The following is a 15,406-nucleotide window of genomic DNA, read 5'->3' on the forward strand; positions in this document are numbered from 1 at the left end:
TGCGTCGGTTTTTCAGCATTCTGTGATTTGATTAATAAAATAAAAACTTCTCTTTCATAAGTGTCTTTTACTTTTGTTATTTGTTTCCAAAATCCGATTATCATTTAAAAAAAATCCAATAATCCTTAAAACCCCCTAATTTTCCAGATATTCAGAAAATAACAGTAAATCTAATACTCCATCATTGACATTCCCCAGATAACATTAGCTAGTGACCAGATTTAATTTTTCATTTTGACATATGGCTTGGATGTTACCACTATTATGCGGATTAATATCGGTTTATTTCATATAAACAATATCGTGTTTAATGGTCTCTTCAGTAGACATAAATGTAGAATAGTAATGGATTGGGATGGAATAAGTTGTATACGTCAGATTAATGTCCAAAAGAAGAATATTCCATTTGGGACTTCCTTGTCTTTGGTTTGGCCTACAAGAAAAGGATTACTTAAGATGGCATATTGTCTTTAAAAGACTTCACCTCTTTCTTCTAGCAATCAAACCCATGCAGTTTTCTCAAGTAATCCACAATCCTGATCCAAACGTTTCATTTTCCAAACTCGATTTTGTCCTTATATTCTAACTTTACGTATACATACTTTATATTGCCTAAGCGGTTAGAAGCCTTTTAGCAAAATAAGATCATCAAAAGGGAGATTATTCTTATTCCTTGTGGTTTGTTTTCATTATTAGTTATAGTAATATACTCATCCAAAGAAAACATTCATCCACTTTCCCCGAGATAATCCAAACCTATATTTTAAACTCAAATAGCTTGCAGGTGAAAAGGAATATGGCGGAACAGTTGCTGCTGCATGGGACTCTTGAAGTGAAGATATACAGGATCGACAGGTTGCATAAACGTGGAAAATTCAGTTTATGTGGCACTGGCACGGTATGTATGATAATCATTATAGTCCGAATTTATTAGTGATCATAAAATGTGAATCACATAATATTTTTAAAATGTTAACTAATTAAAATTTTCATCGGATAAGTTCATTTATCTTATGAATAACATTGTATCTCTCTTTTCTTAATTCATTTAATGGATTGTATAGTTTAGTATTATTTCTAATTTATCAAAGTCTTTAGTAGCTAGATGACTAATATTCTAAAGCATATTTTATTAAAAATCCAACACTATCTAATTTCATTTCTTTTATATATATATTTGACGCTGTCAAAAAAAAAGTATATATATTTGACAATCATTACCTTGTAAAATAAAACTCAAAATGATTAATAGGGGAACAAGGAACCGGCGGGGAAAAAGATTCAATCCCCAATCAAGAATCTAACGTCCTCATGCGCAGATTTACTAGGAGGGCATCTCTACGCAACCGTTGACCTAGACAGAGCAAGGGTGGCTCGAACCACGATGAGACGTCATCCTAAGTGGTTCCAATCTTTTCATCTATACGCCGCACATTCAATCTCCAAAATCATATTCACAGTCAAAGAAGATGAACCGATCAGTGCGAATTTAATCGGCCGAGCTTATTTACCTGTCACCGAAGTCATCACAGGACAACCTGTAGACCGATGGCTCGACCTTTTAGACGAGCACAAGAGTCCTATCCAAGGAGGTTCGAAAATCCATGTACGTGTGACGTTCACTAGCGTAACACATGACGTGAACTGGAACAAAGGTATCGTTATACCTTCGTTCAAAGGAGTCCCTAACGCATTTTTCAACCAACGAGAAGGTTGCAAGGTTACGCTTTACCAAGACGCTCATGTCCTCGAAGATTACCAGGACATTACCCTCTCGGGAGGACAAGTGATATACAGTCATCATCGGTGTTGGGAAGATATTTTTGATGCAATATGGGACGCAAAACATTTAATATATATCACAGGTTGGTCGGTCTACACCGACATAACATTGATCAGAGATCCTAAACGGCCGAGACAAGGAGGTAACCTGAAGTTAGGAGAATTACTGAAGAAGAAAGCAGAAGAAAACGTGACCGTTCTAATGCTTGTGTGGGACGACAGAACGTCTAACGAGGCATTCAAGAGAGACGGTTTAATGATGACTCATGATCAAGAAACTTATAATTACTTCAAAAACACGAAAGTGCGTTGCGTTTTGTGTCCGCGGAATCCTGATAACGGTAGTAGCATTGTTCAAGGGTTTGAAGTGGCTGCGATGTTTACTCACCATCAGAAGACCGTTGTGGTGGACGCTGAAGTGGAGGGAACCAAAACTAAGAGAAGGATAGTAAGTTTTCTTGGAGGGATTGATCTTTGTGATGGGAGGTATGATACTCAGGAGCATCCTCTATTCGGTACTTTGAATAATTTTCATTCTAATGACTTTCACCAGCCGAACTTTGATGGCGCATCGATTAAAAAAGGTGGTCCACGTGAGCCTTGGCATGACATTCACTGCAAGCTGGATGGTCCTGCGGCTTGGGATGTTTTGTACAATTTTGAACAGAGATGGATGAAACAAGGTATTGAAACAAATTAAGCTAGGCTTCAACAGTTTGTTTTTCAGTTACATCTTATAACAACTTTACCAAAAAAAAACAAGTTATAAAGTTTACATGACTTTCTCCAAATATATCTACACCATTTAAAACTTTAAATAGTTTTTATGTTTTAAATTATTATAGCGGAAGGAAAAAGGATTTATTTGAATTATTTACCTAAAAAGGCTTTGTTTGAATTTGGTGTTTGCAAATTATTTTAAGAAAATATATCTTATGATATTTTTCTATTTTTAATGTGAAAAAGTAGTTGCATGTAGATTACAAACTCATGAATTATTTTTTAAAGGGCATTCATATTAAATTTAGTGGCTTAGAAACTCATGGAATTAAACAATCAAAGTCTTAAAACAATCATTCCTAGAAACTCAAAGCATTTAATCGTTAGTTTCATTATATACTAATTTTGTTTGTTTACAGGTAGTGGTAGAAGGTACCTAGTATCAATGGAACGGCTCTCAGAGATCACGGTTCCGCCACTACCATTTGTAAAATCCGACGATGTTGAAGGTTGGACGGTCCAAATTTTCCGGTCGATAGATGATGGTGCGGTTCTAGGATTCCCAGAGGATCCTCGTGAAGCTTCCAGCGTAGGACTTATCACGGGAAAAAATAACGTCATTGAAAGAAGCATACAAGACGCTTACATTAACGCCATAAGGAGAGCCAAACACTTTATCTACATTGAGAACCAATACTTCCTAGGAAGCTCCTTTGGATGGAGTTCAAGAGACGTTAATATAAACGAGATCAACGCTTTACACCTTATTCCCAAAGAGATTTCCCTCAAGATTGTGAGCAAAATCGAGGCAGGGGAGAGGTTTTCAGTGTATGTTGTGATACCGTTGTGGCCTGAAGGGAAACCTGGTTCTGCTTCGGTTCAAGCAATACTAGATTGGCAAAGGAGAACAATGGAGATGATGTATACTGATGTCGTCATTGCTCTTAGGAAGAAAGGTTTAGATGCAAACCCTAGAGACTACTTAACGTTTTTCTGCCTCGGGAACCGGGAAGTTAACAAGGCGGGTGAATACTCGCCTCCGGAGAAACCAGCGGCCAATCCTGATTACGCAAGAGCTCAAGAATCTCGTCGGTTCATGATCTATGTCCATTCTAAAATGATGATTGGTAAGTCAAAATCTACCTTGCATGACAAGGAAATTTAGTATCCAACTTAGGTTTTGGAGTGGGCCAAAAGCCCATGAACCTAGGCCTCCCGGTGCGGGTAGTACGGTTATTCGGTTTGGTTAGTTTGATTTTGTTTGGTTCCACCTAAAAGTTTTGAATTTATGCCTAGAAACTTTGGTTGGTTTGGTATTCTGATTAGTTTGGTTTTTAATTTTGTTAAGAATATGAGTGGTTGATTTCGGTTAGTTCGATTTGATATTTGGTTAGTTTGGTTTAGATTTTTGGTTTGAGATGGTAACCTTTGCTTATAACTTTTTTTGAAAAATAGAAAACTGAAGTAACCGATTGTTTAACTAAAATTATTTTTAACTTACCAAATCGAACCGAATTTATAACCAAAACTAAACCGGAATCCAAAAACTTTTGGTTTGGTTCAGACAAAAATTCCGAGGCCTACATGAACCCATCAAAGCCAAGCCTAAAAAAGCTATCCAGAATAGTTCTCATAACATATACAGTTCCTAACTTCCTATCTCTTTGCAGTTGATGATGAATACATAATAATAGGATCAGCAAATATTAACCAAAGGTCTATGGATGGAGGTCGTGACTCAGAGATCGCAATGGGAGCATACCAACCTAACCATTTGCTATCTACCAATCAAATGAAGCCAACGGGTCAAGTTTTCAGCTTTAGGATATCACTGTGGCTTGAACATCTACGGGTTATAACCAATCCATTCATGTTCCCCGAAAGCGAAGAGTGCATAAGAATGATCAATGCTAAGGCAGACGAGCTATGGGGACTATACTCAGCACAAGTGTACCCTCGAGATCATGATCTACCGGGGCACTTACTTAGTTATCCGATTAGCATTGGTACCAACGGGGAGGTAACAAATCTTGCTGGGGCTGAGTTGTTTCCTGATACAAACGCAAAGGTTTTAGGTGAAAAATCTAACTATCTCCCTCCCATCCTCACTACTTAAGTGATGTAAGACTTGCATCGCATACTATATGCAGAATGTGTAATTTCGGTTGTGTTAATTAAGTCTAGTTTAAATAAATTTGAGACGAAAAAAAGAGTTTAATGTGGAAAACAGTCTAGACCGTTCATAAACCCTTTTTAATCAAACTTATGGATAACAACAACAAACGAAAACTCTTCAAACATTTTTTCACATTATCAATAACTGAGATGGCGACATAATTCAACTTATCCATTGACACTGCCGACAAAAATACATCCATGTTCACTCATTAATGCTTTTTTTTTTTGTACATTCTCAAATTGTTTTGCTATTCACTAATCAATCAAAAAGGAACCAAACAACGTCCTCTCCTCAAGAGGATTATATACTTTAGCTTGGAAATTCTCTAATTTATAATATAAAAATCATGACAATAACAAAAGGAAAAAAAAAGTACGTTGACAGAACATAAAAAATGTTTTTTTTTTAAAAAGAAGAACATAAAAAGATATTCCTAATCAGTAATCACAATGGCTCTCACATGCACGAATCTCTTTCTTTTCTATACATATTAAAGCAAAATATAAAAAAAAGCAAAGCTTTTTGGGAAGGGTAATTGGGCTCTATAGCTATGAAAAAAAGCATAATTCACCAAGTAAATATTTCCCCTAACAGACATATACACGCTGTTACATATACATATTAATACTGTAATACCCTTATCCTCAACCGGCGTAACCTGCTAAAAAAAATAAAACAAAAATTAATTATTAACTCTACAAAGGTAAATCGTGGCTTACTCGACTTCACATCTTCCCTTTTCACAATTGCCACTGTTGACCTTCTTCCAAACCACCGATTTTCTCTCCACAATCATCACTGTCGGCCTCCTCTGTGTTTCTTCGACTCCAAGAAGTGTGTTGTAAAGGGGAAATCGTATGTGCTTGTGAAATTGGTTGCGAGAAGAGTTCGTAAGTGTGATCGGCGTGAACGATCACCAGAACCTCATCTCTTTCATATCGGCGATTAGGTTGAGATCTGTTGTAATATTGTAACTTTTCTGTTTTCTAACGTATATTCAATTGTTTCAATTTCATTTCCCCTATTTGGAATAGATTCAGCCCTAGTCTATTCTAAGTTGATAAATCTAACTCAGCGTTTCTGTTGCATATCTGATCTGGTAATCTGAGGTAAACAAATTGATTTAAGGTTGAAATTTTTTGGTTCGTCGTACTCATATGTTTACTGCGAAGGGAGGATAGTAATTATGGAATTAAAAGTCTCTTTTACGATAAATAAGTTTACTTCTCTGTGAAATGGAATATCTTATGGATCTTGTGCTATTTGAAATGGGAAATCTTAGTTTTAAAGATTGGCTACCTGTCATTCCATTCCTCTGCTATTTCTGAAGAATCATATCAGAACTAATATACTATTCGCTTTTCATTCCATCTGACCATATGTTTCATTCCATATATATAAATTCTATATTATATCAGATGGTACAATTCTAAATGCATATGTTACTTCTTTACTCGCATAGGCTATTTGAGATTGACACAACTAAACATATAACCTAAGCATAAAGTAATTCATATACTTGTAGCCTATCTCATATGCTATTATTTCCTTCCAACTTGTAAACGAACGTGTGTCTTCATTTTTATTTTGTTCTTCAGGTTTGTCATGGATTAGTTGGAAGGGTAATAGTATTTATATACTACTTTATGAAATGGAATAGATTGTCTTTCCTTCAAATTTGGTTTTTCTCTTATTTGCCATTTTTATTAATATATAATGTATTATTTAGTAAGTTATATTTCATTTGATGCTTGAAAGAGAGGATTCATCTTGTTCGTTGTTGTTTCATGTTCTATTGATATGAGTTCTGAATTGGTGTATACATATGTTTTATATTAGTCTGTATATGATTTTGTAAAGAGAAATAATATATTGAATTTAAATGGAATAGAATTTATTATGACATCAAATTAAAAAGAATACAATGTGATGTTGAATGATATTTATATGATGTTGTCTCTTGCACCTCTTTTCTCTAATACCGTCAATCTTCATTTCTTTTCGCTACAGTCAATCGAAATTTGGTGTAAGCATTAGCCCATTCCAGTTAATCATAGACACTTCAAAATTTGAATAATATATATGTACTATGCTATATTGATTTTTACCTTTTCTATTCTATATGATAAAATTTTGAAATTTGGGTTTAGTTTATGAAAGATTGGGGTTCATATTAGATTAGGGTTTATATTTCCATGTAGGGTTTAGTAATTAGTGGTTAGAGTTTCGTTTATAAAAGATTGGGGTTAACTTTGGATTAGGGTTTATATTTCTGGGATTAGTTGATATGGTTTAGTTTATGTACAATTACATTGGGGCAAACATTACCATTTTTCATAAGAGATATATCCATATCAACATTTGAGAAATATATTAAGATGATCTTTAGATAGCAACTATATATTCACCTTTTCTATTTTATATGCTCATGTAGAATGGAAATGCATGTTACTTGTATTTCGAAATTTGGATTTAATTTATGAAAGATTGGGGTTGACATTAGAGTTGGGGCATTAGATTAGGGTTTATATTTCCATGTAGGATTTAGTATTAGTGGCTAGGGTTTAGTTTATGAAAGATTGGAGTTGACATTGAATTAGGGTTTATATTTCCGTGTAGGGTTTAGTGATTAGTTCATAGGGTTTAGTTTATATGTACGATTGGAATTGACATTGGGGCAAGCATTACCACCTTCCATGAAGGCATAGCCATATCAACATTTGAGTTTAGTGTAAGCATTACCTCATTCCTTGCAATCACAAACACTTCAAAATTTGAACAATATATTTGTATTTGTTATATCGTTTGTCACATTTTCTATTCTATATGCACATGTAGAATAGAAATGAATATTACTTGTATTTCGAAATTTGAGTTTAGTTTACGAAAGATTGGGATTGATATTGGATTAGGGTTTATAAATTCTCAACCTCATTGCTTTGAGTTTCTTCAGATTGACTTGCATTGATAAGAAGATGGAATACAACATTTATTGATACAACTACTAATTTACACCATTTGTTTAACTCCACACAGTAAAAATATCTTTACTAACTCCACATGTTTACGTGGCTTCCTCCTACTCTTTAATATGGAGTAGCTGTAAGCCATTGTCATTAATTATGTCACCATCTCTCCCCAACCGTAGAAGTCATTGTCTTTGTAAGTGATTATATTGGTAAATTACATTCCCAAGTTTATATTCTATATTGTTCATGTGGCATGAAACAACACTCATATAAATTTGATGGTTTGTATCATGTTGTTGCATTCAAAGGGTTTTGGTTGACCAGGGCCAAGCCTCACGTCCATGTTGTTATATTAGACGTATCCCACGCTATATGTACCCGTCTCTTCATCCAACCCCATGTACGGTACTTTCTAACTCCCACACAACTCTAGCTATGATATTGTTGTATACCATATGGAATAGTTCGGTTCTAAATAGTAACTGTTGATTTTGCCTATCTGAAGCTGGCAAAATGAGTATTTGGCTTTCATTTGGGTAAAGTACTACGTTCTTTCCTTGCGTCATACACATTTCAACTGTACCCAAAGTATTTATATGCTCTTTCAATTGGAACTACATTTATAAGGATACTATTCGCCTTATACTACGTAGTATGGACCTTCTATAATTGGTATAGAATACACTTGTTTCATTGTCGTCAATTCGCCGTTTGTTTTTGGTACACTTACGATCTTTATCTACTCATATATCTGCATCCCCTTTCATAATGTGTTGAATACATCTCTGTCACGCGCTCCGTATGTTTTTGTGATTGTTACGGTGCGACGCAAACCCACCACGTCGTTTACTTTGTAATATGAAACCGGTGACCTATTACTTTAAAGGGCATAACCGGGTGAGAGGAAGCACAAAAGCCTGACAATGAATTATGTCAAAATCATCACTACTTCCTTAATTTATCATAAAAAAATGGCTATTTCGCCAATTAGCCCTTTTGGGAATCAGTGCTTTTTTTTTTTTTTTTTTTTTTTTTTGATCAAGGAATCAGTGCTTTTAAATTACATTTTTTACAAGTAAATTTCCCTAGTAGATATACCACTATTTGTTGACCAAAAAAAAGATATACCACTATTTATTTTTCTAATCTAAAATTATAATTTTAATAAATTATTAAATGGAAATAGGGACATTGATGATTATTTATCTAAATGGTAGATAGATTTTTATTTTAAATTATTAGATTTTTATTTTAAATTATTTACTTATTTATTATAAAATTAACAGTTAGTTAATAAGGAATAACTGATTAATTGTAAAAAAAAACGGAATTTTTCTATTCCTTCTTTTTGGGGGAGTTGCAGAACCACCACACACGCATACACTACACACACACAAGTTGCAGGAGAAAAAGAAAAGTCGAATAAAGAAGAATAATAAGAAGAAGACGCTCTGTTCTTGAATTCTTGAATCAATCAATCAAGCTGCTAGGGAGGTGGCTGAACAAAACCCTAATCCCAATTTTCCCCGAATATGCCATTTCTGAGGTTATTTTTTCGTTATTTATTTTTTCTGATTGAGTGATTGATTTTTGGTAAAAAAAAGTAAAAAAAAAAAATTGGATCTTGAAAATTGCAGGATAGTGAGACTAGTCTTACCAGGGATCAGAGTGTTGATAAGAAGGTCGTTACTTTGGTTGCTGTAGATGCATATCCGTGATTATATTCCCTCTTGGATCTACCAGTTACTTGGTTGCATGGGGTGAGTCTGTATCCTTCTTCCCTTTCTCTTTGTGTAAATCTTGTGAGAGTTGGAGTAAAGTTTTGAACTTTTAAGTATCTGAGTTTGACCCATCATCTTTTGAGATCTTGTGGCTATGTTGTTTCCTTGTTTTTGAAGGCTAGGTTAGCTACTGCTCTATCTCTCTGTATGGTAACTGTGCATATAGTATATGGTTGTTGCTTGCATTTTAAGCAAACAATATGGATTCAAATCATTTCTCAAGTTTTAGTTTTGTTTGATGTAGTTTTCTCCCTTTGTATGTGGTTGTGTTACCTCTATGTATGTATGAGTCAGAAAGGAAGAGGAATCCTGTGAGAATTGTAGTAAAATTTTGAACTTTTAAGATCTGAGTTTGACCCATCATCTTTTGAGATCTTGTGGCTATGTTGTTTCCTTGTTTTTGAAGGTTAGGGTAGCTACTGCTCTATCTCTCTGTATGGTAACTGTGCATATAGTATATGGTTGTTTATTGCATTTTTAAGCAAACAATATGGATTGAAATCATTTCTCAAGTCTTAGTTTTGTATCTCAATATGGTTAAGATCATTAGTGAAACTTCACTTCATAATCTCTAGATGGGGATATACATGTGACATGAATACTTATCTACTTTTATCCTTATGTTATTTTCTAACAAAGAGTCTTCCAAATTCAAATCCCTGATCTTTTTGCATTTTCTCTTGATTTCAAGAACAGGTCTCCACACGTTTTCTGCACTTCTCTTCTCACTGGCGTTTTTGTTTTATGGCAGTACAGAGGTTGTTTTGGATGCTGCAATAAACCACCGCTTATAGTTGCAGTGGATGAGCCGTCTAAAGGGTTAAGGATTCAAGGTCGTCTAGTGAAGAAGCCAAGCGTATCAGACGATTTCTGGAGCACAAGCACCTGCGAGATGGATAACAACAGCACAATGCAGTCACAGAGAAGCGTGTCTTCTATCAGCTTCACTAACAACACTGCTACTTCTGCAAGTAGTAGCAACCCCAATGAATTTGCTAACAATGGTGAGCTGTAATTTCAACTTCTCTTGTGTGTATTGGTCTATTTTGCCCTGAATCTTGACGTATTACTGCTTGGACTTTTTTGATTGCTTTTTGTTTTAGTACCTCATGGGTTCTCTGCCCTGTTTATTCTCATTCTTGTTCTTCAGTGGTGTCGTTTTACCTTACAGAAATGTTGTCTCTGATGTTTCCTCCTGGTTTAGGATTGAGCCTCTGGTTACAAACTAGACAACAGTGGCTTGCAAGTGGATCTTCTCAAACAAAGGCCAAAGTTCGAGAACCTACAATAAGGTTGGTGAAAGTAGCTCTCTTTTTCTCTTATGTATCTGCATGTCCTTTATGAATGTAGTACACTGTAGATTGTCATTCTTATTTTGAAAACATTTGCTATTTACAGAAAAGTTCATGTCCCATTTATATTATATACATTTATTGCTTATAAGAGTGTGTAAATAAGATTCCAGTTTTTTCCTGAATTCTGTTGTTAACCATACCGAACATTGTAGGATTCTGTTACAAGAATGGTGTCTTGTTATTGATTTTTTCCTCTTTAGTAGTCCTTAAGGCTCTTCTTAGGTTAATAGAAGATGAGGCTCTTACACTTTTGAAGTTGGAAAGTAGTGCAATCAGAATTATTGTCCATTTGAATAACTCTTCAACCCTCATGAGACAAGTATTTTTGATTCGTGCAGCTGGAATGCAACATATGAGAGCTTGTTGGGTATGAACAAGCGGTTCTCTCGTCCAATACCTCTCCCTGTAAGCATTCTTTCTGAAACTTTCCAGACACTTTTTTTTTTTTTTTTGTAAAATCTGATTTTGATATATATGATTAATGGTTGTGGGCAGGAAATGGTGGATTTTCTGGTGGATGTGTGGGAGCAAGAGGGCTTGTATGATTGATTGATTTGCAACTCAAGAATATACTTAATCTCATCTCCTCCTTCTTTTTCTTCTTCTTGTGTGTGTTCTTGTGTGTAATCAAACTTGGCTTCCTGAAAAGTATTTAAAATCTCAAGGAACTAAGATATTTTACCTTCAACAGGAAAATACCAATTTATATTATTTCTGTTGTTTGTGTGTTTGGTATGTGTTACACACTTGATTTATTGTAATAAACTCAGAATTGTATTATATTTTATAACCCAAGTAAATGTTTATTTTTATCCGCATAGTCTCTTGAAAGTTTGAAACTTGAGGAATGTCACAGGATCAACCACTTTGGTTATTTGCTTGAGTTGTTTCAGAGCAACAACGTTGGTCTAGTAAAGGTGAATCTGAGCGGATGTGTCAATGTTTTAGACAACACAGTCACAATGGCCAAGAACTGCAACTCAGTCAATGACCTTGACATCTCAAACACTTTGGTCTCAGATCATGGGGTCAAGGCTTTAGCATTTTCTCCCAAACCACCTGAATCTTCAGGTTCTTTCTGTTGGCGGCTACACAGCGGTTACAGACAAAAGCAAGGCATGTCTACAAAGGCTATGTTTGTTTCCACTTTTGTTTAATCTGTTAGAAGTTTCCCTGAACATACCATCCTTTGTAATATAACATGATCCTTTGATCATTTTTGTTGTGATTACAAAGTTAAATAAATGTGTCCTGCGACCAAAACTCTTACCAAAAGAAAACCGAAAAAAAGGAATCATTCAGTCGTCTCTCCAAGTATCTCTCAAAGAGTAATAGCTTTTGTCATTGCCAAACCCAAGAAGCTCCTTCAGACCAAAAGCAAAGCAGCAACCATGGACAGTGGTTAGACTAGTCCTGTTGTCTTCTGGAGAAGCTTCCAAGACATCATCCTCGTACCTCACTAAGCTTCCTTTCTCAAGATCATCATCAATCTCCTCCATTCTATTCACTTCCTCAGCTTCATTTTTTGGTCCTACCCTCTCTCTGTTATTAGTTTGTAGTATAACATATTTTAGTTAAGAATCAAAAAGTTGTGGATTATCACAAATGAAAAGTATTAATTAAACACATTGTTCATCAAGAACCAGCTATAAAAGAATTAGACTTTTTGTTTTTACTCCAGTAGACCCGTAATTAAAGAATAACCCTCCGAAAATAATTAGACTTACAAATTATTTTGTTTGGTTTTCCTAGAGTATCCCTTGTTGAATACGGCATTGCCAGACACATGGTTCTTGAATCTTACCTGAAACATATTTGTAATAACGTCTTGTTATGTACTGAATCATACACCTGCCTAAACCTAACGATAACATGTATCATGAAAAGATGGAATGATTAGATATAAAACCTCATCACCGTCCTTCATGCCATAACTTCCGATGCACTCCGTATCGGTGACTAGCTTCTGATCCCCATAACACAAGCAGAAGTGTCCCCACACGTGTGGCCTTCACCATGATAACACATTGTTTGAAATTTGCATTTACCATAATATAAGTTAATTAGTAAAAGTACCATGAGATCTTGGATGGTCCCTTCTTGGGGACGTGGCTGAAGGCCGTCTCTATAGCAAGCTTGAGATCCCTAACGGTCGCGGAGCTCGTTACGTTAACATCTTCACGTAGTAAATATAGATTAAAAATCGAAGCTAGCCAACGCCTATTGATAAGTAGTGACCACAACGAAAGTTAAAGATAATACGATGATGATGCATTTACCAAAGGACGTGCCATCTAGTTTAAGAACGGAGAGCCTAATGGGTTCGGCCGGAAGTTTGTCGTATGAAAAAGTCCGGCGACGAAAGCTTCCCATGTTCTTGAAACAAGATCAATGCAAATCAAGAAACCCTAGGTAACACGATATTAGCATCCTCTTTGATGGATTAGGGTTTAAAGATTACTTTATTTGGAAGGGATGATCAAGTGAATCTTTGTATCGGATTTTATATTCGAAGGAGTGTCTCTTGCTATTGTCTGATTCGTTTGGAGTTCGAATCAGACCGATGCAGTTTTGGTCTTGACGGAGGTTTTACGATTCTTTTGTTTTGTTTGTTATTCCCAAGATTCCTTGTTGGAGAAGTTAGGGTTGGCCGCGTTTCTTGTGATTTTCTTCTCTCTTTCAATCATTCTCTTACTAATTTTAGCATTTTCCTTTTGCTAATTATAACGAATCTTGTAATATTTAGTCTCCAGTACAAAAGCTATGGCGTCTCCTTAATAAAGTACGCCTTTGGGTTTGGACTAATAGCAAAACCATTTATTAAATTTAAATATAAGAAACATCTTGAAAATGAACAAAAAACTTCACCAAATCAGGTCTTTAAAGTCTCAACTTAAATAATGATTCGCTACACCTTTGTCTATAACTATTTGGCGCACTCGTGAAACAAAGTAACGCGTGATTCGGCCATGTATGTAGAAAATTTTGGTTCTGTTTCGGTTATTTTTTCCTGGCCAACGAAATTGTTTTATGGTTCAGTTATGGTATCTATTGATCATCGATTTATTTCCTAATAGCCCACAACTTGTTCGACTGAAACCATCGAGGAGCCTCTGTTTGGTTTGTTAAGGATTAGATGCATACAAAGATATAAAATTTTCCTTTACCCTCCTCCTAACTCAGCAATGCATTCACAGCAGCAAAACAAAATGGTTTATCTCCTCTTGACTGAGTTTTCCAAATCCAAAATGATGAAGAAGAAGAAAAACATGATCAAGATCTGACCTAATTAATTGCCCTTTCTTGTTCCACCCATTGTTTTGCACTTAGAGCTTCACTTAGTTCTTCCCAACCCTTTTCCATTCTCTGCAATTTACATAAGTTCAACGATAAAGAAAGTATGATAAGTTTCCATGTCAATATACTAGACACTGAGTCAAGATTGTTGAACAAGTACCCTTTCACAGTCCGTTGCTGTTTGTGCAACGATTAAATATATACATATATACTAGGTGGTTGTCCGCGAATTCGCGGATATAAATATTGTATAAAAATATATATTATGTATAAAATTTTGAAAAGTTTCCATGAATTTGATGTAAAAATAACTGATAAATGTTTAGTAATAACAAATATTTATCAAATTATATATGTAAATATCATATTTACTTCTCCTACATATATTATACATCTTTTTACTTTTTATTTTTATTTTTTTAATTAATGTTTGCTAATGTTTTCCTAAATTTTTACTTATTTTTTGTCAAATATTTATTTCTCTCTCTAAATAGTAATACATATTATACAATCAATAAACCAAAAATCCATCTTATAATTCTTTTCAATCATAGCATTACCCTATTCACTTTTTAATTTATTGAAATGCAAAATAATTTTTAATCAAAGTTCTCACAGGTTTCGTTCAATATAATTTGGTCAATCTTCTAAACCTAATTATCTATAAAGCATATATGATTATATTTTATATGAATATGAAATCATTATATCGATTTCTATAAATTATGTTCTATTAATTAACCGTCCAATCTAAACTAAAATAAATAAAACTAAAAATTATCGACCAAGAAAATTATTACAATTTTCTTAAGACTTCACAAATGATCCAGATGTAAGCCAAAGTCACTTAGATGACTTTTTCGTTTAATGTATATGCATATTTATATTTTTCATAAATGTTTTATAAATTCTTATAAACAATTTAAAATTATGATAAAATAATTTTGTAAGCCATGATAAATAATTTTATATTTTTTCTAATTTTTTTTAATAAAAGACTTATAAGACATATATGGACATTGTAATACATTAATTAATATAGCATCGGATTCGAAATGTTTACAGAGTTTACATGAGTGTGTAAATGTTTACTGTAAAAAAAAATATATATATATATATAGTTCTGTTTGGCTCCTTGTGAACTCTCCAGTACATGAGCTGTTCTTGAACTTAAACCACAGGATTTATAGAATTTCAATAGTTCCACATCAGTAGCATACACGCTTCTAACTTGAACCTGCCTTGTTTCATTGTATATAAACATCATCCAGTTTTTTTGGTTAAACCTGGTGCTTTTTATCTGATACAGTAAACATTGATCTC

At 34.3% G+C, this 15,406-nt stretch overlaps 3 protein-coding genes across 8 annotated transcripts; 2 read left to right on the forward strand and 1 right to left on the reverse strand.

Moving 5' to 3' along the window:
* Positions 1-179: 179 nt before the first annotated feature.
* Positions 180-4,764, forward strand: LOC106403843 (phospholipase D alpha 3). 3 transcript variants are annotated; one of them, XM_048746323.1, is made up of 5 exons: positions 180-701; positions 785-898; positions 1,253-2,465; positions 2,922-3,629; positions 4,173-4,764. In XM_048746323.1, exons 2-5 carry the CDS (start codon positions 797-799, stop codon positions 4,616-4,618), a joined length of 2,469 nt encoding a protein of 822 aa, XP_048602280.1. In that variant the 5' UTR covers positions 180-701; positions 785-796; the 3' UTR covers positions 4,619-4,764. The 3 variants fall into 3 exon arrangements, with proteins under 3 accessions (XP_048602280.1, XP_013700079.2, XP_013700095.2); XM_013844625.3 differs by having other exon boundaries at positions 180-678; positions 778-898; XM_013844641.3 differs by having other exon boundaries at positions 180-678.
* A 4,202-nt stretch (positions 4,765-8,966) lies between these two features.
* LOC106403898 lies at positions 8,967-11,598 on the forward strand. Of its 4 annotated transcripts, none has more exons than XM_013844682.3 (6): positions 8,967-9,196; positions 9,288-9,410; positions 10,128-10,435; positions 10,603-10,723; positions 11,125-11,191; positions 11,282-11,598. In XM_013844682.3, the coding sequence occupies exons 2-6, from the start codon at positions 9,355-9,357 to the stop codon at positions 11,333-11,335; spliced, it is 606 nt and encodes a 201-aa protein (XP_013700136.1). In that variant the 5' UTR covers positions 8,967-9,196; positions 9,288-9,354; the 3' UTR covers positions 11,336-11,598. The 4 variants fall into 4 exon arrangements, with proteins under 4 accessions (XP_013700136.1, XP_013700140.1, XP_013700148.1 ...); XM_013844686.3 differs by having other exon boundaries at positions 10,636-10,723; XM_013844694.3 differs by having other exon boundaries at positions 10,188-10,435.
* Positions 11,209-13,665, reverse strand: LOC106425433. The gene is made up of 5 exons (XM_013866164.3): positions 13,066-13,665; positions 12,863-12,962; positions 12,696-12,795; positions 12,514-12,590; positions 11,209-12,328 (listed from the first exon to the last, which is right to left on the reverse strand). The coding sequence occupies exons 1-5, from the start codon at positions 13,157-13,159 to the stop codon at positions 12,085-12,087; spliced, it is 615 nt and encodes a 204-aa protein (XP_013721618.2). The 5' UTR covers positions 13,160-13,665; the 3' UTR covers positions 11,209-12,084.
* Positions 13,666-15,406: the final 1,741 nt, after the last annotated feature.

The sequence above is a fragment of the Brassica napus genome, chromosome A2, assembly GCF_020379485.1.
Source record: "Brassica napus cultivar Da-Ae chromosome A2, Da-Ae, whole genome shotgun sequence".
Lineage (NCBI taxonomy): Eukaryota > Viridiplantae > Streptophyta > Magnoliopsida > Brassicales > Brassicaceae > Brassica > Brassica napus.